Source organism: Bos mutus, chromosome 7 (genome assembly GCF_027580195.1).
Source record: "Bos mutus isolate GX-2022 chromosome 7, NWIPB_WYAK_1.1, whole genome shotgun sequence".
Lineage (NCBI taxonomy): Eukaryota > Metazoa > Chordata > Mammalia > Artiodactyla > Bovidae > Bos > Bos mutus.
In genome coordinates, this window is record NC_091623.1 from 39221216 (window position 1) to 39246859 (window position 25644).

General features: G+C 40.2%; 1 protein-coding gene across 3 annotated transcripts in view; it reads left to right on the forward strand.

The window, feature by feature from the left end:
* Nucleotides 1-25644, forward strand: part of FER (FER tyrosine kinase) — a 460352-nt gene that overhangs the window by 163181 nt on the left and 271527 nt on the right. Inside the window, exon 1 of one of the 3 annotated variants that reach the window (XM_070373204.1) lies at nucleotides 14166-14450. The exons of the other annotated variants lie outside the window; for them this stretch is intronic. Within the exon in view, the coding sequence (XP_070229305.1) occupies nucleotides 14313-14450 (138 nt within the window). The 5' untranslated portion in view covers nucleotides 14166-14312. Of the gene's footprint in view, nucleotides 1-14165; nucleotides 14451-25644 lie in introns of those variants that run through there. 3 annotated transcript variants of the gene reach the window in all.

Here is a 25644-nt window from a genome sequence, read left to right on the forward strand (position 1 = left end):
TGTCCAAGGAAATTAGGAATACTGAAATATTACTCAAGACAAAGATAAAAAATAAAAGCAGAGAAGTTAAGTGCAATATGCAGATTCACACAAAAAGGTTAAATTAATACAGATTTTAATTTATTGACAATTTCATTATTCATACACTAATTAGATTTCATTTTTGTGTATTTTTTGGACTGTTTACTTACAGAAGTAGTGTTAACTGACATTCTCTGTTATTTAAAATTAAAACTAAACTATCTTATGGTAGTTTAATACAGATACATTAATTGTAAAGACAGAGGAGAGATCTCATCATATGAAGAACAAAAAAGACTTTTAAGTACATGACTAATTTGTTGTAATAATTGTGAATAATAAAATTGCTAATAGTTTCTATTGATATGAATACATAATACATTATGTATTTTTTCCATAATACATTAATGGTCTTGTGTTTTTTTGCACCCATTAAAAATAGGTCAGTCAAAAGCAACTACTTGGCATATGAACTTTTACATGTCATGTTTAGGACATTCTTTTAAATTTTAAAAATTATCTAATTTCCTCAACCTGAAAAAAGTTATTTCCGTCTCTACAACTTATTTGCTAATTCCTGTATTAAGTTGAATAGTATTTGTCTTGAAATTCATCTGAGAATATATCATCTTTTGATTTGAATTATAGGCAGACAGTTGACCTTGCATGTGGTAAGGAATTCATATATTTTTATCTCCAAAGCCTTACATCTTAAATTTTGAAAATTATTTTATGACATATTAATTAATTTAATTGAAAGGTTTAATAAAGACGACATGTGAATATTATGATTGATTGCTTCATTTGGTACCTAATGATAGAATTTTAAATCCTAATAAATTTTCTCTTTTGTTATAGTATTCTGTAGAAAATTATTTCTTAGTATTAATATTTAAAAGATTAAGATTCAAGTGTTCATTTTTAAAATCATTGTTTTATTGCAAATTCCAGGCAAATGATAAAATCTTGAACTAAGGAAGATTTTCTCTGTCAGAATATATCTAGAGATCTTTTAGAGTAGAGTCTAATTCTTGCAGATACATTCTCAGAATTGCTTAAAAATCATTTAATCCTTGGAAGGAGAGAGAACTATCAGAAAGAATCATTTATACTCCTGCTGTGTATTTACTGTGTGGTAAATGTTAGAGGCGGAGAAGGCAACGGCACCCCACTCCAGTACTCTTGCCTGGAAAATCCCATGGGTGGAGGAGCCTGGTGGGCTGCAGTCCATGGGGTCGCACAGAGTCGGACACGACTGAGCAACTTCACTTTCACTTTTCACTTTCATGCGTTGGAGAAGGAAATGGCAACCCACTCCAGTGTTCTTGCCTGGAGAATCCCAGGGATGGGGGAGCCTGGTGGGCTGCCGTCTATGGGGTCGCACAGAGTCGGACATGACTGAAGCGACTTAGCAGCAGCAGCAGATGTTACAGGGGCTATAGGAGAAGATAAACAAATTCAGATCCTTTCATCTGCCTTCATTTTGAAACTTGAGTGTTTCTTTCATGGACAACATTTCTCCCTTCCTTTCTCTTTTGCAAACAAGCCATAATTAACTATAGTGCTTGCTGTGAGAGTGTTGCATCCTTCAGAGTGTTTTGGGGTTGAAAAAAGTTTGAGGACTATTGGGCAAAGAATTTTGTCTTATAGAGCTCTTTTTTAAAAATTTTTTTTAATTTTATTTTGTTTTTAAACTTTACATAATTGTATTAGTTTTGCCAAATATCAAAATGAATCCACCACAGGTATACATGTGTTCCCCATCCTGAACCCTCCTCCCTCCTCCCTCCCCATACCATCCCTCTGGGTCGTCCCAGTGCACTAGCCCCAAGCATCCAGTATCGTGCATCGAACCTGGACTGGCATCTCGTTTCATACATGATATTTTACATGTTTCAATGACATTCTCCCAGATCTTCCCACCCTCTCCCTCTCCCACAGAGTCCATATAGAGCTCTTTTAAAGTTCTGAATGCCCCTTGTGAAAGTAGCATATTAAGCATTGTGAGATAATAAAATGTACCTCAAATCAAGTCTTGGGGGACTAAACAGAGTGGCAGTCACCCTCAATGTGGGCAGTGCTAGCATGGAAAAAGACCCTTTGAATGAAGTCCTAATATAGATAGCTAAGCTAGAGAGTGGGTGTTGGTGTTAGAAAGGAAACTCAGATATTGCTGGAGATGAATTTAGTTTCTTTCATAATTTTGTCCTTAGGCCTGTCCCTTTCCTTTTTCAGAAGTAATTTAGGTTGAGAAAGGTGGGGAAAAAATTAGGATAGAGGAGAAAGCTAAAGGAAAAGGTCTTAAAATTTTGGAAAGGAGAACTGACCTCTTTTTCTGTGATATAACCAGAAATGGTAGAGGGCTGCAGGTGGAAACACATGGGCTTAGCGAGAGCAAGGAGCACGTGGGGTAGGTGGGCCAGAAAGGCGAGCGGCGGCGGGTTCAGAGGCCAGTGAGCGAAGGACTAAGAGCAGGGTTGGTCAAACAGGATCAGGTTGGTGAGGGAAAGAAGACAAGAAGGGCAAAGAAGATGGCAGGTAAAGAACAGGAGGGAAATAATACAGAAATAAGAGGTAACTAAAGGAAAGACTAGAAGGGGACTCGGAAAAAGGAGATGGCAGAGGACCGTGCACTAATTGAAAATAAAACAAAAATATTTATTGAACCAAGCTAAGGGTGTCAAAATTTTTACTTTGTAGTTCAGAAATATCTAATATATGGATACAATTTGTGGTTCCAATATTCATTCTTACATTTTCAAGTTTTACGTCAAGAGCCAAATTATAATGAGTGATTCCCAAAGGTTTTTATTGGATGGTATTTAATAAGAAAAAATAAAATGGAAAATTTTAACGTTTACCCACAAACAGAAATAATTTAGTTCCAAATAATTAGTTCCCCCATAGAGAAATATGTAATTTATTGGTACAGGGTATGAGTGAGAATAGAGTTCCATTATACCTATGGCTGCTTTGATTTGCTATTTCTTATATCATGGGTATTTGAGATAGCTTATGTTAATAGTGTGTAGTTGTTACAGATACCTATACTTTTGATATTGTGAGCCTTTTTCATTTTTGTTATTTATAAAATAGTTATAGTCTTTGCGTGTGTTAGTCTCCAATGCAGGTAAATTATTAGCAAAGAAGACTGTGGGATAAGTCTTTATGTTCACTCATGGTTGGATGACATAAGAGGAAATTCAAATCAATGTGAGAATTCTCACTGAGATCCTTTGTTGTCCTCCGTTTGTGCATAATAGAAAATGCATAGACTTTTTCTGTAGCCATAGTTTATATCACATTTGATCATGCTTTCAATAATTTAATTCCTGAGTTTACAACTAATAAAAACAAATTGATCATGGGACCCTACATGTTGATCAGGCAGTGTTTTCTGATATGATGCCGTGAGTATTTTATATCACCTTTTATTTGTATAATTGTCTTAGTATATTAAAAATGTATTTAATTAGAAGGGTTCTTTGCCAGGCTCTTTTGGTAATAATGAAGACCCTTGAGGTTTCTTGTTTTTTTACTGATGTACCTAGAGATGTAGATATGCTGTCGGCACGAGCACGTTGATTCTTGTCTCCACTGTTCAACTCACCAAGGCAAAGTGCCTTTGTACTTCCTAGCGTTTCACGACAGCATCCAATTTAGAGGTCTCAATTTAGTGGTTGCATGTTATAATTTGAAAATTGTGCTGAGGAATTAAATTATATCTATTTTGAAATACAGACCGTGCTTTTAAAGTGATGAAATAATTTGTGTAGATACTTAAGATACTTGGTATGTGAGGAGTAAAACAAGCATGGCCTAGCCATGCTGTGAAGAGAACGCTGGTCTGTTGTTTTCCATAGGAATTTGAAAGCCTAATTTAGCTTTTGTTTGCCATTCCTTGTAGAACTTCTTGGATGGTTTTTAGGGATGTTGCCTCTTTCCTGTCTCGCAGCGTCAGAGTCAGAGACAGCTTGACTTCTTGCTCGGTGGCTGTACAGTGTGACTGGGGATTAGAATGCTGAAAAGCAAAGAACACGAGGAAATCTTCCTGTGTCCTCTCCTGTTTCCGCAGAGTTCCTCAGCCGATTGACAGGAAGTGAAAAAGAGCCGTTGCTGGAAGCTCCAGCTGTGTCACTTCTAAAAACGGCAGCCTGGTAGAATGGCCGTGTCTAGGGGTCTGAAAATTGCAGAGACAGTGATGTCACCAACATTAGATAACCAGGTTTTGTTTTAAGTTGTTTACCAAAAAGACTGTGAGCTTTGGGAATTTATAATCTTCACATTCCAGGCTTTTCGTCTACATTTCAGATTTACTCGTTTATACACTTGTGTCACCTCTCACTTACTTCCTGCCTAGTCCTCAGAGTATCGGAGGTAGCTAGTGATAATGATACTCAGAAAAATATAAATAAAAAATAAAACCAGAACCAGAAAAAAGGGAGGCTGTAACAGCGGTATGAAGACTGGAGGAAACACTATGTAGCTTATAACATGCTTGGTTACTACAGTAGAGCTATTATTTTGTCTCTAAGCTTCCCAAAGGCCAAAATGGAAAAGAAGATAAAGTTGGTAGTTACTGTTACATAAAAGAAAGCATGTCACATTGCAAGAGAAGCAGAGCTTTTTGCTGTATTTAGCTGTAATAGAATTTCTTCTGGAGGCTTTAACATTGACTTCTGCCGTGACAGTGCCCTTGACGATATCACTGCAGCTCACACTGGAAAGAGATTCATAAGGCCATCTCTTTCAGAATCTAGAATCCCTCATGGAAGTAGAGGCCATAACATCAGAATCAGTCCATGGATGTCTAAAAATACAGCTGTCTGTAAATTGAGTCTATCCAGGAATATAATCTCGGTTTAGAATAATTCATGAGCTGTATGTACTTCTGATGATTCTTAGTACCATTTTTCTCAGCTGCAGTTAGCTTATGCAGTGAGTGATTATTTTCCCTGGAAAAAGTTTTCAACTGCAGGTATCCTATACTTGTTTGCAGGTAGATCTGCAAGGTTAGAAGGATTTACTAGTAAATTAGCTTATGTTTAAAAATTGTTGAAGACCTATATATTCTTTGAAAGTTATTGGAAATATTTTATATGTTTAAAATAATTTTGATATGTTTGTGAAAACAAAGCTCCCATAAAATTATCTAAAGCTTGTCCTTCAAGGGCTAGAAACTATTACTAATGATTTAAAAGGAAATTGTCAATGTTAAACTTCAATTTTTACTTGCAATGTTCAAGATAAATTGATGTCTCACTGTTTATCTCACTGTTTACAAGGTGATCATTCTTAATTTAACTTGGTAGATTTTTTTTATTGGCTTTATGTATAATCACTCTATAGATTTTAAAGATAAGTAAAGAATTCTGAAAATCTTGCTGTTATTTAAAATGTTCCATTTTGGAGGATTTTTCTGAACAGATTTTTTCACTGTCTATTACAATTCAAAATTTAAAATTTCCTAAAAGATTATTCTTTTAGAGACAGTGGATTTGACTCATTGACATTTGGCCAATTAAAGCCTCGTACATTAGGTTGCTCTAATATGTTCGTTCAGTAGAATTACCAAAAGAAACTGCATGCTAGACATAAAATATTGTCACTGGCAAGCAACCTCCAAGGAAGCAGTGATTCCTGCCTTACAGATGAGAACATTGTAACTTGGAGAGATTAAGGAATTTGATCAGAATCAAAGTGGCAGATTCAAGCTCAGAATTTTCTGTCTAAATTCTCAGCATTGTCGCCGGTTTACAAAGCCAGCAGACTTGTAGTCAGAGAGAATTTAGTTCAGATCCTGTCTATGCTGTTAAAGATATGACCATATGCGAAGTCACACAGCCTTTCTGAGGTAAATATTCTTACTTGTAAAATGTACCAAGTCATAGAAATCTCATAGGATTGTTTTGAAAATTAATGAGGTAATGTTTTAAAAAATGTTTAGCACAGTACATGGCATATAGCTAATAAAAGGTAGCTATAAAGAGAGAAAAAGTTACCATGATGTATTCTAAGGGAAATAGATGGGGAAACAGTGGAAACAGTGTCAGACTTTATTTTTTGGGTTCCAAAATCACTGCAGATGGTGACTGCAGCCATGAAATTAAAAGACGCTTACTCCTTGGAAGGAAAGTTATGACCAACCTAGATAGCATATTCAAAAGCAGAGACATTACTTTGCCAACAAACATCTGTCTAGTCAAGGCTATGGTTTTTCCAGTGGTCACGTATGGATGTGAGAGTTGGACTGTGAAGAAGGCTGAGCGCCAAAGAATTGATGCTTTTGAACTGTGGTGTTGGAGAAGACTCTTGAGAGTCCCTTGGACTGCAAGGAAATCCAACCAGTCCATTCTGAAGTTCAGCCCTGGGATTTCTTTGGAAGGAATGATGCTAAAGCTGAAACTCCAGTACTTTGGCCACCTCATGCGAAGAGTTGACTCATTGGAAAAGACCCTGATGCTGGGAGGGATTGGGGGCAGGAGAAAAAGGGGATGACAGAGGACGAGATGGCTGGATGGCATCACTGACTCCATGTACATGAGTCTGAGTGAACTCCAGGAGTTGGTGATGGACAGGGAGGCCTGGCGTGCTGCGATTCACAGGGTCGTAGAGTCGGACACGACTGAGCGACTGAACTGAACTGATGTATTCTAAATGTGATTTTTCAGTTTATTCATGTTGGAAGCTATATTCTACATAAACTTAAAAAAAATTTTTTTTGTAGTGTAATACCTAAAGATAAGTTACCAGCAGGTGGAGCTCAGTGTCAGAGAAACCAAATTTCTGAAATTGAGCTATTTTTTAACCTTACGTTTTAAAAATAATATAAATGCATACGGTTTTGAAATTTATATGTGAAGGTTTTCTATTTTTAGCATGCCTACCAAAAGTCATCACCCTGCCAGCTGGTTCTTGAATATGTGAAAATAGTGCTTTGGTTATTCATATCATTTAAAATTCTTTGTTATTTCTGGTATTATATAATGGGTGACAGTTATTTGCCTAAAGAAGACGTACTTAAAGTGAACTTTGTTTAAGAGACTGACTTAGAATTTGATCATTTCATTCATATTTGGACTGATAATGTCATATTTTATTGGTCAAAACCCTCAAACCTGCCACTCTCACAGTATTCCACTTCTTAGTAAATGGTGTCACCTTTAATCAGCTGCTAAAGCAAAAAATCGTGGGCATCACCCTTGTGTTCACACTTTCAGAAATCTCATATCCATTCCGTCTGTAAGTTCTCATGGTGTTGCCTCCAAAATACACCCCAGATCTGACGTCTCGTCAGCTCCTTCCCTGTGGTCACCCTGAGAAAGCACTCTGTAAGTTGCAGCCTGGCCTGCTCCCGTGTCCTTGCCTCCCACACTTCTGTTTCCCATGGTGTGGCTGAGCACCCTCCTTGTGGTCTTGTGTCTCTCCTGCGTATATGCTCCAGGGGCACCCTAGTGTAATTAGAACAAGGCTTCTCAGCACAGCTGAAACTGCCCGAGCACGTCCCTGCCTACCTCCGCTGAGCAGAGCTGCCCACGCCTTCTCACCCCCTGCTGTCTGGCCTTCCCGATTTTATTTGTCCTTTGATCAGGTCACGCTGCCTCCCATCTCAGGGTCTTTCTGTTTCCTCCCTCTTTAGAGGAAGAACTCTTTTCATCATTTCAACTCAAATGTCATTCTGAGACAGCGCTCTGACTACTCTAGGTATAATAGGCTCTTTGACGGCCTCGCTGCACCTTGCCGTGATTATCTTGTCATGCTTTTCCATTTCTTACGTGGCACTTCTAGTATCTTTGCTGCTGCTACTACTATTGTGTTGGCTAATGTTTACTATATGGTAGGTTTTTTCTAGGGCTTTCCAGGTGACATTCAGTTGTGTCCAACTCTTTGGGACCCCATGGACTCTACAGTCCATGGGATCCTCCAGTCAGAATGCTGGAATGGGTTGCCTTTCCCTTCTCCAGGGGATCTTTGCATCCCAGGGATCGAACCCAGGTCTCCCGCCTTGCAGGCGGATTCTTTACCAGCTGAGCCACCAGGGAAGCCCCCAGATGGCACTAGTGGTAAAGAGACCGCCTGCCAGTGCAGGAGACATAAGAGAGTCAGGTTTGATTCCTGGGTCAGGAAGATCCCCTGGAGGAGGGCATGGTGATCCACTCCAGTATTCTTGCCTGGAGAATCCCATGGACAGAGGAGCCTGGAGGGCTGTAACGCAGAGAGTCAGGCATGACTGAAGTGACTTAGCATGCACGCATAGGTTTCTTCTTTGCCTTTCTATGCATTAAATACTTTAAAATGTGTATTTATATGTTAAATAGCTAATTCATTTAGCCATGGAATTTCATTATATACGAATCTCTGATTTCGGTGTCTGTTGTCTTCCCTCTAGTCCCTGCTAGACCCCCAAACTGTAGCTCCACAAAGATAGGCACTTTCGTTTTGTTTACTGTGAATTGTTACTGAATTTGTTACTGTGAATTCCATGGCCTTGAGCAGTACTTGGCAAATAGAGGAGACTTAGTAAATATTTTTTGAATATTGGGCAGGTTGTTAGAATTCATAATAATAAATAGAATCATCAAATATTTAAGTAAAAAAATATTCTAGGGGAAAGGGAATAGTTTCTAAGGAAGGAATCATGCCTAACTGATAATTCTTAGAGTTCTTTTTTATGAAAGTAATAGAGAACAGAAAATCATCTACTTAGGTTTTAGGAAAGACTTGGCAATGTTCTTTACTAAAGATTACTACATATTAAGTCACCACTGGGTAGGAAATATACTTTTAGCATTGGCCCAACAAAAGGTTTAAACTCAGAAATCAGAAGGTAGGAATAAATAGGTATTTCTTTAACTGGAAAATGTAAAAATTAAGGTGTTGTTCAGTTGTTCAGTCATGTCCAACTCTGTGACGCTATGGACTGCAGCATGCCAGGCTTCCGTGTCCCTCACTATCTCCCAGGGTTTGCTCAAATTCATGTCCATTTAGTTGGTGATGCTGTTTAACCATCTCATCCTCTGCCATCCCCTTTTCCTCCTGCCCTCAGTCTTTCTCAGTGTCAGAGTCTTTTTCCAATGAGTCAGCTCTTTGCATCAGTTAGCCAAAAGCATTAGAGCTTCAGCTTTAGCATCAAGCCTTCCAGTGAATATTCAGGGTTGATTTCTGTTAAGATTAACTGGTTGGATCTCCTTGCAGTCCAAGGGACTGTCAAGAATCTTCTCCAGCACCACAGTTCAAAAGCATGAATTCTCCAGCTTCAACTGAAGAATTATGGTCTAACTCTCACATCCATACATGACCACTGGAAAAACTGTGACTTTGACCATACAGACCTTTGTCGGCAAAGTGATATCTCTGTTTTTTAAATACGCTGTCGAGGTTTGTCATAGATTTTCTTCCAAGGAGCAAGTGTCTTATAATTTCCTGGCTGAAGTCACCATCTGCAGTGATTTTGGAGCCAAGGGAAATAAAATCTATCATTGCTTCCAGGACTGGCTGTCATGATCTTAGTTTTTTGAATGTTGAGTTTTAAGCCAGCTTTCTCACTCTCATCTTTCACCCTCATCAGGAAGCTCTTTAGTTCCTCTTCACTTTCTGCCATTAGAATGGTATCAACGTACATAGCTATTAAGAATCCTACCTGTTACAGGTTGAATTGTTTCCTCAAAAAGATACGTTGAAATCCCAACACCCGGTTCTTGTGAATATAGCTTTAATTGGAAATAGTGTCTGTTGCTGCTGCTGCTAAGTCGCTTCAGTCGTGTCCGACTCTGTGCGACCCCATAGACGGCAGCCCCCCAGGCTCAGCCATCCATGGGATTCTCCAGGCAAGAACACAGGAGTGGGTTGCCATTTCCTTCTCCAGTGCATGAAAGTGAAAGGTGAAAGTGAAGTCGCTCAGTCGTGTCTGATTCTTAGTGACCCCATGGACTGCAGCCTACCGGGCTCCTCCGTCAATGGGATTTTCCAAGCAAGAATACTGGAGTGGGGTGCCATTGCCTTCTCCGATAGTGTCTGTAGATGTACTCAAGTTAAGATGAGGTTATTGGAGTAGGCTCTGATTCAGTATGACTGGCGCCCTTGAGAGCAGATAGACTGACATACAGGACATGTAGTCACATGAGGATGGGGGCAGACGTAGGAGTTACGCTGCTACAAGAGCGTAGCAAGAGCAAGGAAGGCTACTTCCTTGGAGGTTTTGCGGAGCATGATCTTGTCAGAACCTTGATTTCAGACTTACAGCCTCTAGAATTGTGAGGAAATAGATTTCTTTCCCTTTAAGCCGCCCGGTGTGCGGTGCTTTGTTAACAGCAGACCTCGGACACTGATACAGCATCCGTTGTGCTTGTTATCTTTAGAAGTGACCTGAAGGACTACCTAGTGAGGCTTCTTGTTGTGGTTGTTTAGGCAGCTAAGTCGTGTCTGACTCTTTTGAGACCCCATGGACTGTAGCCCTCCAGGCTCCTCTGTCCATGGGATTTCCCAGGCAAGAGTACTGGAGTGGGTTGCCTTTTCCTTCTCCAGGGGATCTTCGTGACCCAGGGGTTGAACCCACATCTCCTGTGTCTCCTGCATTGATAGGCGGGATTCTTTACTGCTGAGCTACCAGGGATGCCCAGTGAAGTATCTAGATGACATAAAATTTTTCTAATTGTGAAGATGAAAAGTAATGGGTACAGATGATCACAGGAGAAATAACTGAATTAGCTTTTTTTCTGTGCTAGACCAAGAGGCAAGAAATCTAGCTTCTCTAGACTTTATATTCCTTGACTGTGAACATTAATTTTGATTTATTTTATCTCCAAGATTGTTTTAAGATTTAAAGTTTTGTGATTTTATGAGCCTGTGAATTTATATGCCAAGCGTCTTGTAAATGCTCCGTGAATATTGAAACAATAAATAAAACCTACAGGAAATAAAGAAAGGTAGGAAAATACAAGTAAATCTTTGTAGGTGTAAAACTACAAATTATATTTTTAAAATGGTCTAGGGAAAACGTGAGGCAAAGGAAAGAAAATTGAGAATCAAAATTCATTGTTTCTTGAGTGTGTCAGCATATAGAAAAAAAATTAATAAATTGCTAATACACCCTTTGAGGCTCTGTTTTGGCAACAGAATACTTTCAGTGAGCTGGAGTAGAGATTTAACCTGAGAAGTGGAGTATAAGTTAATTCTATAGATTTTTGAAGTAGAGTTGCTTGGACTTGAATTCTGAGTTACCCGCATATTGGCTGTATGACTTAGGGCAAGCCATATAGGCTGTATGACTTCTATGCCTCAGTTTTCTCTTCTATAACCTAAAGTTTGTGATAGAACCTGTCTCATAACGTTATCGTGGGGTATTAAGTGAGCTTTCCGTTTAGTTCAGTCACTCAGTTGTGTCTGACTCTTTGCGACCCCATGAATCGCAGCACGCCAGGGCTCCCTGTCCATCACCAGCTCCCGGAGTCCATCCAAACTCATGTCCATCGAGTCTGTGATGCCATCCAACCATCTCATCCTCTGTTGTCCCCTTCTCTTCCTGCCCTCAATCTTTCCCAGCATCAGGGTCTTTTCAAATGAGTCAGTTCTTCGTATCAGGTGGCCAAAGTATTGGAGTTTCAGCTTCAGCATCAGTCCTTCCAATGACCACCCAGGACCGATCTCCTTTAGGATGGACTGATTAGATATCTTTGCAGTCCAAGGTACTCTCAAGAGTCTACTCCAACACCACAGTTCAAAGGCGTCAATTCTTTAGCACTCAACTTTCTTTATAATCTAACTCTCACATCCATACATGACTACTGGAAAAACCATACTAGGAAAAGGAGTGTGTCAAGGCTGTATATTGTCACCCTGTTTATTTAACTTATATGCAGAGTACATCATGAGAAATGCTGGGCTGGAAGAAGCACAAACTGGGAATCAAGATTGCTGGGAGAAATCTCAATAACCTCAGATATGCAGATGACACCACCCTTATGGCAGAAAGTGAAGAGGAACTAAAAAGCCTCTTGATGAAAGTGAAAGAGGAGAGTGAAAAAGTTGGCTTAAAGCTCAGCATTCAGAAAACGAAGATCATGGCATCCGGTCCCATCACTTCATGGGAAATAGATGGGGAAACAGTGGAAACAGTGTCAGACTTTTTTTGGGCTCCAAAATCACTGCAGATGGTGAAAGCAGCCATGAAATTAAAAGACGCTTACTCCTTGGAAGGAAAGTTATGACCAACCTAGATAGCATATTCAAAAGCAGAGACATTACTTTGCCAACAAAGGTTCGTCTAGTCAAGGCTATGGTTTTTCCTGTGGTCATGTATGTATGTGAGAGTTGGACTGTGAAGAAAGCTGAGCACCAAAGAATTGATGCTTTTGAACTGTGGTGTTGGAGAAGACTCTTGAGAGTCCCTTGGACTGCAAGGAGATCCAACCAGTCCATTCTAAAGGAGATCAGCCCTGGGTGTTCTTTGGAAGGAATGATGCTAAAGCTGAAACTAGTACTCTGGCCACCTCATGCGAAGAGTTGACTCATTGGAAAAGACCCTGATGCTGGGAGGGATTGGGGGCAGGAGGAGAAGGGGATGACAGAGGATGAGATGGCTGGATGGTATCACTGACTTGATGGACATGAGTTTGGGTGAACTCTATGCAGGGAGGCCTGGCGTGCTGCGGTTCATGGAGTCGCAAAGAGTCAGACATGACTGAGCGACTGAACTGAACTGACTAGATGGACCTTTGTTGGCAAAGCAATGTCTCTGCTTTTTAATATGCTGTCTAGGTTAGTCATAGCTTTTCTTCCAAGGAGCAAGCGTCTTTTAAATTCCTGGCTGCAGTCACCATCTGCAGTGATTTTGGAGCCCAAGAAAATAAATTTGGTCACTTTTTCCACTGTTTCCCATCTATTTGCCATGAAGTGATGGGACCGGATGCCATGATCTTAGTTTTTTGAATATTGAGATTAAAGCCAGCATTTTCATTCTTCCTGTTTTACTCTCATCAAGATGCTCTTCAGTTCCTCTTTGCTTTTTGCCATAAGGGTGGTGTCATCTGTGTATCTGAGGTTATTGATATTTCTCCTGGCAATCTTGATTCCAGCTTGTGCTGAGATAATCTACCTAGATGTTTTAAAGAAGGTCTGGCTCATAAAAGGCTCCCCATCCTATGTTGTCTATTATTATTATTCATTAATTCTAACATTTTATTAAGTTATTCTCAAAATATAAAATGAGGCTTTTCCCTAATGGACATGATATAAAAATGAATGTTGTAACAGCAAAATCAAAATGTGTATGTGTTTAGACTGAGAAGTAGAGGAAATTATACAGGAGATACCTCTTTTTTTTTTTTTTTAAGTGCATGGAATTGAAAAAGGAAGCAAAGGATTTAAAGAAAGAGACTTTATGTCAAAATTGTGAGCTAGGAAAGTTTTATTGAGTAAGACTTTTGTGTAATTGGTTTCTCTTGCTTTTCTCCTTTTTTTTCTTACTTGTTTTAAAAAAAAAGTTTCTTGGAGTTTGGCCCGTTTTAAAGAATGTTCAGCACAGTATCTGAATATGGTATATGGCATCTAGTAGAAGCACAGTGCCTTCTTCTAAAGAAATGAATGAATAGAACAAGGGTTTATGTAGCAGTGAACAAATTAGTATAAAACAGAGTAACAAAACAGGAGCCTTATTTTCAAATTAAACATTTGTGATGTTAAGTATCCTGAGCATGATACTGCTTCTCCAGCCCTTTCCCCTCATTGTACATTGTTAAGCTCAACACATTTCTGTACAGATATCTTTAGTTTTTATTTAGACCTTAAAGATTATTTTTGTGTATAATTTAGATTCTTTCTCTTTGAATCAGGTGAATTATAAAGCATTGGAGAATTATCCCTTCTTGAAATCAATTAAAATATACTGGGTTGAGAAAGGCTTTTTAAGAAGGCTTTTTGCAAGATTTTTGTTTCAAGAAGTGCTTGAAAGTTTGGTCTGTTCTTGGAGATCTCAAGATCCAAGTTTCTAAAGCAGATGACTTCTACCGGTTGTATAGAGAGGAGACAAGGTATTTTTATTTAAAAAGGTCAGTTGCAGCGTGGGTTTGTTTCTGAAATAGTGGGTCTTCACAGTCTGTGGCCCAGTACACCCGTTCCCTTCGGGGCGTGTGTGAGTCCTTCTCCTCCGGGAGCTGAGTGTCAGACTTCGTGCCGACAGGGGGAGACAGTGCCCAGCGGCAGAGCCCGTGTTCCTGCCCTGGCTGCCGGCTCCAGGGAGGCCGAGAGAAGGTGCCTCCTGCGAGCCCTCGCCCGGCCCTCGGCGGAGGCCCGCCATGGAGAGGAGCCATCGGGGCTCTCAGGGTGAGGGCGCGCCGGAGGCTGCCTGTGACCCGCAGCCCTCTGAGTCCTACGGGCCCGGGGACAGCTCCGAGGCCTCCTGCCCGTCCACCTCGGAGGTCAGGAGGGAGCAGGTAAGGCGGCCCGGGGCGTCCTCCCACCCCGGGGCTGCGGACGGAGAGGCAGGCGCCCTGGGAAGGGGAGGACCGCTCTGCAGCCCTCTGAGGAGAATCACGTCTGAGGAGAGTCACCGCGCGGAGGGCAGAGGCAGGCGCCCTGGGGAAGGGGAAGGCCGCTCTGGCGGTCTGAGAATCACGTCTGAGGAGAATCACCGAGCGGAGGGCAGAGGCAGGCGTCCTGGGAGGGAGAGGGCCGCTCTGCAGCCATCTGAGGAGAGTAACTGAGGGGAGGGCAGAGGCAGGCGCCCTGGGGAAGGGGAGGGCCGCTCTGGCCGTCTGAGAATCACGTCTGAGGAGAATCACCGCGCGGAGGGCAGAGGCGGGCGCCCTGGGAGGGAGAGGGCGCTCTGTCAGCCGTCTGAGGAGAATCACGTCTGAGGAGAATCACCGCGCGGAGGGCAGAGGCGGGCGCCCTGGGAGGGAGAGGGCCGCTCTGCAGCCATCTGAGGAGAGTAACTGAGGGGAGGGCAGAGGCAGGCGCCCTGGGAAGGAGAGGGCCGCTCTGTCAGCCGTCTGAGGAGAATCACGTCTGAGGAGAATCACCGCGCGGAGGGCAGAGGCGGGCGCCCTGGGAGGGAGAGGGCCGCTCTGCAGCCGTCTGAGGAGAGTAACTGAGGGGAGGGCAGAGGCAGGCGTCCTGGGAAGAGGAGGGCCGCTCTGCAGCCCTCTGAGGAGAAGCAGTGCGCGGTTTAACCTCTGTGGCGGGGTTATGGTTTCTTTATCTACAGATTTCAGTTTCTTTATTGGCTGGTGAGCCCAGTTTGACCCTCTTAGTTTCAATTTCTGTCAGCAAAGGGAAATAATATTTTTCTCGGATGGTATTAATTAATCAGTAATGATGCCTGGTGAAGCTTTTCACTGTGATGTGTAACTGTATAGTTCAGTACTACTTTTACCATCAGTTCTTGTGTTTTAATTCAGTTATCTGGAACACAGTAGTATTTTAGGATTTTAGTGCCTGTCATTTCTATGTAAGAATGGGGTTCCATCTTAAGTTTGTTAGTTAACGCATATGTTGACATGCTCTTTTGCAGTTTAAATTTAATTGCCTGCCTCCCGTAAGTTGCTCAGTTAATGACCCTGTATTTTAGGCTGTCATTCTTCCAGATTCGCTACATTAAGAAAAGTAAATTCTGGCCTTCAGATAAGAATGGAAAATGTCCAAAAGGAACATTCAATGATTTTGTAGCTTCATATATTTTTTATTTTATATTTGAAGAGAATTTAATAGACATAATTTCTGTTTTAATGTTACAAAAATTCGTAGTTATGGTGTTCTAAATACTAGTGTCGTAGAGTCATTGGGTAAGTACCATTTATAAGAATCATTTCTTATATTTGTAAGTTTTATGTTACCTTGATTTAAGGAGTCATAAAAATGTTAGAGGATGTAGAATCTATTGGTGTCATCCTGTCTAATCTGTCATTTTATATATAACAATGTCTCTGAAGACCGAGATAATTAGTGACTCATGTAGCTAGCTAGTGACTTGTACAACTGTAATTTTCTGTAGCTTTAAAATAAAGTCTTGCTTCCTTTTCACTTTTCTCTTCCTGATATATTTTATGATCCTTATTTGATGTTTTTCTGTACTTCTACTTTTTGTGTATCTCATTACTGTTTTTGCAAAACAGACATGCTCTGAATTTCTTGTTCTTGAAATTGTGTTTAATCCTCTTAATTTTTATCTTTTTCTTTTGTGTCAACTCTGCTTCATGTTTTCAAAATAAAATGGAAAAGATTAAAGTTTTATTATTAGCTATTATATAAATTTCTACATCATTCTGCATTACTCCTACATTATCTTAGGGCACATAGAATAAGAGTTTTTGTCTTGATGGCTATCAGGCACCATCCTCAGGTAGATATTATGTATAGATATGCACACTGTCTTCAAATAGATATTTATTGAACTCTCATACCTGTGAATGTCCATCTATAACTATGATTATTTGTTTTTGGTTATTAGCCAATGCTGGCCTAAATATAATGGGACTTTTTAGCTTATGATAAATCTGTAAATATACTTTTAAGCGCTTAAACATTTATTGTCAGTCTTGTTTAGTCAGATGTTACTATATCCACTCAGAAACACACATATTCAGATTCATTTATATTAGCTTATGTGATGATCCATACCTGAATTGATCAAAGGAGGGTTCTGTATTCTTATGAAGTCACTGTGTGCTGTGCTTAGTCACTCGGTCATGTCTGACTCTTTTTGACCCCATGGACTGTAGCCCGCCAGGCTCCTCTGTCCATGTCCTTGTCCGCCAGGCAAGAATACTGGAGTGGGTTGCCATGCCCTCCTCCAGGGGATCTTCCCTACCCAGGGATAGAACCCAGGTTTCCCACATTGCAGGTGGATTCTTCACCGTCTGAACCACCAGGAAGGGCCAAGTAAACTGGAGTGGGTAGCCTGTTATTCAGGGGACCTTTCCAACCCAGGAATCGAACCAGGGTCTCTTGCATTGCAGGTAGATCTTTACCAGCTGAGCTACCAGGAGGCCCATGGAGTCACTGATTATCCTCATTTCATAGGGATGTTCTGACCTCTTTCATTTTTACTCTCTGTTATTATTTTATGATGTTTTCGGTGAATCCTTATCACCATAAGATATATACTGAGTAATGAGGGCTAATTTTAGGCCGGGGCCATTCTTTTTACTGGAAGCTCGGGCTCTGGTGACAGATGCAAGCCTGCTTCGTCTTCTTTTGCTGAGCTTTGCGGCCATGCTGCTTTCTCTAGCCATCTTCTTCCTCTGTCAGTTAGTGTGTGATATTCATTCTGTGTTATATATGGCACGTTCATTCTTTACCTTAGTTTCACTTCCCCAAAGCATCCCCAGACAGCTCTGCACTTTCTGACACTTCTTTACTGTACCCCCTGGAATTTCATTCTGCTAAGTGCGCTTCCTTCTCAAGAGATTCATCCTCTCATATCAGTATAACTCAGTGTTAAGAAATGTTCACAAGTACTACCTTTTTTATTCTTTCACTTTATGTGAAAGCCTCTATGCTGTCAAGGCTTTTGGGGTTTGGTTGTACTATATATTTACTTCTTCTCTGAAGTAATTTTTTCATTTTTTCATGAGTTCTTTTATGTTTCTGGTTATTCCTATTCATTTATCAAAGAATAAGTGTTCTGTGGTTCATTGTCTCTTTTTCTACCTCTAGCCATTTGGGATGACTTTAGCATTCATGTGTAAGTCCCATCCAAAATTGTAGTTTCTATATTCATCAATCTAAAAATAGTACTGATTGAGGTCTGATAGCTGGTAAGCAAGTTTAGGTCAAGAGTCTTTTTCTTAAAGATGGAAGAGGACTCCTTGACCCTTGTTCCTCTTGAGTTTCTGGCATCAACTCTGGGCTGCTTACTTTATAGACTTCTTGTTTTATAAGAAACACAAAACCTGATTTGGTTAGGTTTAGATGTGTTTTTGAATGCAGTTCCGAGTGGAAGATTAAGTAAAGTTTTAGTGAAAATAGAAAATGTAGCACAGCACAAAGCTGCTGTTTTTATTGTTATTATTTGTTTATATATTTGTATGTTTGAGAAGGTGCTAGCTTCCACGGGAGCTTTTGTGGCACTGAGATTATTAAAGTGGAAGAATTTCAATGCATCAATAGGTGTTATTGATTCTAATATTAAAGAATCTGGCTATCACGTTTTGTTTTCATAAATACCTCTATTTTGAAAGCATGGTAATCTACCTCGCTCCCACCTCCCTAGTTTTTGGTTGAATTATTAGGGAGACTTAATTGCCTCTGTAGCTTTACAGCATATTACATGCTGTTTTAAAGTTATATACGTATTTCAGTGTTTGGTGATATGATAATATGAATGAAAGTAGTTAATTTGGTGAGTTCTTGAGATTTATTGTAGGACTTAATCTTTTTCATGAGGACAAAAGCAAAGATTTAAAGAGTTTATGGGCTTTTACATATATTAAGGGAAAACAGGGTCATTGTACATATTTCAGATTGTCCTTGCTTATTTTATAGTTTTAGGTTATTGCTTTATATTCTCAATTTCTAATTAATTTCTGAATAAGATTTATTCCATGTATGAATGATGTGATTTTTATGGCATCTGCCTTGAAAGTATACATCTACTAAGACTAGTTTTGCTTGTTTCTTAAGAGGATGAGAGAGGGTGGCAGTGGTAGCAGGTATGGTCAAAACTGTAAAAAAAGCCAAAAGGAAGAATGATAGACGAATACTCTAGACTCTGTAGCCAGTCATTCAGCCAGATAATCCCTAGACTCTTTACAGTTTACTCTTTACAGTGCTTTTCTATGTACTAAAAACATTATTTATATAAAACTTTATTCTGATTAAGAAGCATACCTATAGATATCTGAGAACATTGGATATATGTTGAAAATTCATCCCAAAGTACTCTAGGAACCCAGAGGTTACAGATGAAAGAGAAATGGCATGAGATGTTTTTTAGCTTCTTTTACTCAATCACAGCAGGTAAAGTATTTCTACATTTCTAATTTTATAAAGGTATATATCCTTCAGTAATTAGTAAAGTCCACATCTGTTGTTTTGTTTGTGGTAGCAAGGAAGCATTGGCTACCTTAAAGCCTCTTCCTCTCCCTGTACTCCCCCCGCCCAAATCTTGAATTAAGAAAGCACACAAAAGTAGATTGCTCTGTTCTAGGATATGTTGCACTGATCAATCTAAGTGCTGATGGGACCAAGAGAACATATTTCATCAAATAAAGCTAAAGTCTTATAAGTCAATTCTTGTCATAACCAGAAGTTTCTAGGTAGAGTCTAGATATCATTTGAACTACTATTTACTGGAATTCCAGAAATCCTTGGTTATGTGGTTTATCTATTGCATTATTCACCAATGGAAGTTTAGCTTTTGTGTTTCATTTATATTAACAGAAATAAGATACACAGGCATCTTATGGAATTGAGCTTGTAAAGATTATAGCTGCTTTTTTTTTTTTTTAAACTAAAGGGAAGGTCACCAAGAATGGCTGGCCAGAGAGAAATGAAGACTCTTATGACTTGCTTATTACTGGCTCTCTATCAATGGGGGGAACAGCAATAGAGTAAAGAATAGCAGTAGAAAGTGGTAGGAAAACTACTACTTATTTTAAAATTATGATTTGCTACTTAATCACAAATCTCTGCTATTATTCGTCTTTGAAATAAACATAGAATGCTTATTATAAACATAAAAATTTTGAGCTCCACACTTAGTTGACTGTTCATATAAGCATTAACATCGAACAGATTTTAAATAGATGTTAATGTTTATATTTTATCAATTATTACAGACTTTTCTGTCTAAGGCAGAGAAGCAAGTATGATTTTTAGGGGGTGCTCAGTGGGCAGGACGGAGAAGGCAGTGGCAGCCCACTCCAGCACTCTTGCCTGGAGAATCCTAGGGACGGGGGAGCTGGTGGGTTGCTGTCTATGGGGTTGCACAGAGTTGGACACGACTGAAGTGACTTAGCAGCAGTAGCAGTAGCATCAGTGGGCAGGAAGATGACTGACCAGCTCTGTGGCATGAGTGACAGGGAGAGAGAAAGGTGGGGTGGAGGATGGCCACTGACAGGTGACGGGGGTTGTACTGGCTCCATCCACCTAGTGCCCCGAGCAGGGGGACCACCAGGCCGTGGGAGGACTGAATTCAGTGTGGGATATTCACAGCCTGAGGTGTCCTGAACTTCTTGTTGAGATGAGTAGCCACAGTTTAGGATGTCCTTCTGAAGCTGGAGATGAAGACTTGGAAGTGGCCAGTGTAATTAAAGAGGAAGAGAAAAAAAAAATGAAGAAAGTAGGGTAATTTGAAAGATAGAAGAACAAAGGAGTAGACAGTTCAGTGGAGAGACACAAGGCTGAAAAGCTTTCTGTGGCTTTGGCAGCTTTAGAGGTTCTCAGTGAGCTCAGAGGGAACATACGTGCTGTGGAGTGCGCAGGGAGAAGGTCGGGTTGCAGTAACACAGGAGTGAATGGGTGAAGAGGTGGGGTTTCAGCTGAGCAAATGGTTTCAGAATATTGAAGGATAAGATGTATTCCAGATTGGATTCAGACTGAGGGACTTTAGACACTTACTTGGGCTTCCCTGGTTGCTCAGACAGTAAAGAATCCACCTGCAGTGCTGGAGACCTGGGTTTGATCCCTGGGTTGAGAAGATTCCCCTGGAGAGGCAAATGGCAACCCACTCCAGTGTTCTTGTCTGGAGAATCCTATGGACAAAGCAGTCTGGCAGGCCACAGTCCATGGGGTTGCAGAGAGTCGGACATGATTGAGCGACTTCCACTTTACCTCCCTGAGTCTGAGTTTCCTAAAAAAGGTTGGCGATTTGAATCTGGAACACAGGAGACAGTTTTGCCTTGATTACAACAGAACCAGTGAACCTTCCACAGGAGCAGAAGTTGTTTTTTTTTTTTCCCCCCTCACCTCACTGATAGCTCCCTAGAGCTTGCATTACTATCTGGAACGTTGTAGTTGGTCAACAAACATTATCTTAAAAAGGAGAGAAATCACACAGGAAGATGGTAGAGTTTGAGGAAAAGGCTCAGACCAGAAGCTTGGGGAACCTGAGGAGGATGGGGAAAATAAGGCTCACAGTGGAGACAGGAATGACAAGAGGAAACGAGAGTCACCCAAAGAAGCATTTCAAGAAAGGAGCCATCAGTGAGATGCAGAGGCTGAGCGATCTTACTTTCCTTTTCTGTGCTATGTTGCCAACCACCATTTTTTTTTACTGGCTTCAAAAAAAGCCCTGGATTTAGCTCCTGTGGGTCAGAAGTCCAGGCCTGGCCCGACTCCTTGCTCAGGATCCCAATTAAAGTCAGGTTGTTTGCTGGCTGTCTTCTCACGTGCAGCTTGCGGGTCTGCCTCAAGCTCCTGAAGTTGTGGCAAGAGTCAGTTCCTTGCATTTGAGGATTGAGGCCCTCATTTGCATGCTGGCTTTCACCTGGAGGTCACCAGGATACTTTGCTGTATGATCCCCTCCGGCGGTGGAGGACGTTCTTCACACTGAATCTCTGTTAAGCTTTAAATCTCTGCCTTCAGGGAGACGCCAGTCTCTTTCAAGAGCTCACCTGATTGGGTCAGGCACATTCAGAATATTCTCCCTATTTAAAAAGCAACTGTGTCACATGCACATAACCTAATCGTAGAAGAAACTCCACCACGTTCACTGTCCCAGTGATCATGCGGGATGAACACACCAAGGGGTGGGAACTGTAGAGACCGTTTGAGAAATCTGCCTTCCCCAGAGCTCAAGTAAAATGAAAGCTGAAGAGAGAACAGGAGATATGGCAATACCTTTTTCCAGGATGGTAGTGAAAACCTGGAAAGACTATCCTAATTTAAGGCATGCAAGTAAGGCATCCAGGTGGTGGCACTAGTGGTAAAGAACCTCCTAGTCAATGCTGGAGACATAGAGACGCGGGTTTGATCCCTCGGTCAGGAAGATCCTGTGGAGGAGAAAATGGCAGCCCACTCCAGCATTCTTGCCTAGAGAATCCCATGGACAGAGGAGCCTGGCTGGCTGCAGTCCGTAGGGTCACAGAATCAGACATGACTGAAGCGACTTAACAGACATAGTTTCACGCTTAAAAGCAAGTAGGAAAACATCCAGTTTCTCCGTGGATCATTGTCTCTGTGACTTCTACTCTGAAACAAGAAGTAGGAGAAAAAATATTCTATTTGGATTTCACAGATGAATGTAAGTTCACATAATAAAGATCAAATGTTCTTTCTACTCTTGTTTAGAAGCAGTTGTAAAGAAGTTATTTTCATGATTTCGCAAAGTATTGTAGATTAGAAAGAGCAAATGGTAAATATACCGAGTGCAGGCGTGGAGTGGCAAGGGACTGGGGGAGGAGCAGAATCGGGCATTGTCAGTGGCAAGAAGTGATGACCCGTATTTTAACATCACTGGAGGAATCTGGAGGGCGGGGAAAGGCCTGAAATTCAGATGGAAGAAAATCTGAAACAGTTACCTTGTAGTTTTGACTTAGCAAAGTAAGATTATGTTCATTTTGAACCATGTATTATTGATAGTAACACAGAAATATAAATTTGTTTTGTGAAGATAGTCTTTTTTTCAAAATATGGTCTAATGAGGCATCTCATTAGTGCCATTTAGTTCTAAAGTAAGTTATTCTTTTAAAAATTCTTAATTTCTACTGAAGTTTAAAGATACCGTAATTCGCTGTTTGATTTTATTTTGTACCTTTTAAGACTTAAGACAATTTGTGGATAATCTTTTGAAACTTTGTATGATTCTTAGAGCCCTGAAGCTGGTTTTTTAAAAATTCTAGACATTAATCTTTTGGTTCTGTAGATTATCTTGTTCCTACCCAATCATTGTAGGGAAGAGATCAAGTGATGTGATTGCGATTACAAGATTGAATGTAAGAATTAGTACTCTGGATGAGAACTTACTATTGCCCTTGCAAAAGTTACCTAACCACTGCAAACTTCAGCTTTTTAATATATGAGGTGAGGCTAAGAGGGCCTGCTACGTAGTGTTAGAGATGACTAGATGTGCAGAAGACTGCGTGGACAGGCTGCATGGTGCTTGGCACATAGTTCGTGCTCAGCAAATGTCAGCTACTGTCAGAGCCGTTTTCAGAGCATGTCCCTATTTTCTCCACAGTGACCTCAAGCAGTGTATTGTGGCTGTCGTCTTTAACAGAGCCCCTAAAGTTTTAGTAGTAGTGATGTTATTCTCAGTTTTATTTAAGTATTTGACAGTACTTAAAATCATATGGCTTCTCACTGAACTACTTTGAAATGTAACGGAATTTATAGGTACTGAATGAAGCATTTCTGACATGTGGATCCAGCCTTTCCTGTATCTGTATTCAAAGGGCTCTCCCCTATCTTAGTTTTTATCTTTAATAGAAAAAAATAATTTTATCTGTCTGATGTTTCGTAGTTTTCAGTCATGTCTAACATTTTGCCATTCCAGTCCCCAGTGCCTGTGTGTGTGTGTGTGTGTGTGTGTGCTTGAGTGTATGTTCTTATTAGCAGCATTCTTTAGTCTTATAATTATTTAAAATTTTTACTGGTCTTTTTATGTTTTTATTACATTTTTGAGATACGGTATTCAAAATAGTCCATCTTTTGGGGGTGTAAATGAACAACAGTTTTTACACTAAGTGTTCTAAATTTGAATGCAGTCATTGTTTCTATGTAACATTTCTACTTTAATGTCATTAGAGCATTTTCTCCTCACCTCACACTAAATTTCTGAATGAGTGACCAGTGCCCAGCATTGGTTGACTTTGTGGATGTAATCTAAGCCAGGGGTTACAGTAGAAAAGGGAGTTGGCTTTGTCATCATACATGTGTCATGAGTTGAGTCATCTCACTGCTGATCTCCATTTTTCTCAACTACGTGAAGTGAAAAGTTTGAAGTAGAAAAATAGCTAGCTTGGAAAAGTCCTTCTAATACCATTTCTATATAAACCATGAAAAAGATCTGATAGAATAGACTATGGCCCAGTAATTTTATACTTATTTCCAGTGTTAATCTTTTTACTACATGCTCTATATGTATAAACTTATATCAACTTATGTTTTTGATTAGTGGTTGATTGCCTTTGAAATTCCTCTTTTCTTTGCTGGCGCCTTATAATTGGAAACAATACTGTATCCAAAAATGTGAAAACCACGTGTGCTAATTATTGTGAAAATAGATGCTAGCAAAGCAAATAAAAAGTTAGCTACTGTTCCAGCTGCTGCACTGTAAATGAATAAAAAGGTCCTGTGACCTTGCTGCTGCTGAGCTGTGCGTATTGCTGTATAGTTTCTGGAGTAATCAGGGTTCCTGTTGGGAAAAACTGTCTTTGAGACTGCAGCTATACTTCTGATAGTGCATTTGAGGGCACGGTGTTGTTTTGGCCTGAGATAAGTGTCTAAAACCTGGAGTGGTAAGAGTGAACAATAAAAATGCATGTATGTACATTTTAATCTCACTGTATACAATTTATGAGAATAATGCAATTTTTGGACCAGTTTTCCTGATTAATAGAACTCACGTAAGCTTGGTTTTTTTTGTTTTGTTTTTGACGCTTAAGGCAGCTGATGATCACGTTACGAGGTAAATATTCAGCGACTCTTTGTCAGCTGTGCATCAGTTTCCTAGGACTGCTGACACAAATGACCACAAACCTGGTGGCTTAAAAACAACATAGATTTATTCTCTCGTAGTTCTAGAGGCCAGAAGTTAAAAATCAAGGTGCCCCCAGAGTTGGTTCCTTCTGAGTGAGAAAGCCTCCCTCCAAGCTTCTGGCAGGTAGCTGCTGGCAAACCCTGGCATTTCTTGACCTGTGGGCACGTCATGCCAGCCTATGTCCCCTTTCTTCACACCACCTTTTCTTCTGTGTGTTTTCCTCTCCTGTTTGTCTTCTTGTATGGAAGCTTATCTTTGGATTCGGGACCCGCACGGACAATCCAGGTCGATTTCGTTTTGAGATCCTTGATTATAAACTCCTTAATTATAAACTCCTTTTCCAAGAAGGGTCCCATTTATAGGTTCTGGGTGGATATACCTTTGGCGGGGGCTCACATCCAGCCCATTATAGCTGTGTATGTTTTCTCTTTAATTGTCAAATTTTTCAAAAGTTGAAACTTTGGTTGTGAGCAAGACCTTTAACTTTGAGAGAACCTGGTTCTTTTGACCTTTTATTCAAATATTTTTTGAGTACCTATTCTGTGAGCCCCAGAAATATTAAATAAATTACCCAAGGTCATGTGGTCGAGTAGCTGAAATGTTAATCCCGCTTTGATACTGATTTTTTGCTCTTAATCACTGTGCTGTTATGTCTGTGTGGAGTAGTCTTTGCCAGCCTCTGACCTCATGCTTCCCAAGAACTCTTTTCCAAATCCCTCAAAAAGGAATGTTGTCTAAATTTTGGTCAATAAATGTCTACTAAATTGCTACAAAGATAGAATAAACAGAGGATTTTCTGGCCTGAAAATACAGATGAAGACACTTGATTCTAGTTCTGGTTTTGACTTTAACTCAGACTTGAACCAGAAACATCCTTGAGCTTCTGGTGAAACAAAATTACTTTTATGGTATCTCCCAGTTGGGAAATGTTATGGCTGTTTTTAAAAAGATTTTTCTCTAATTATGCCTGTAGACATTCGGAAGTA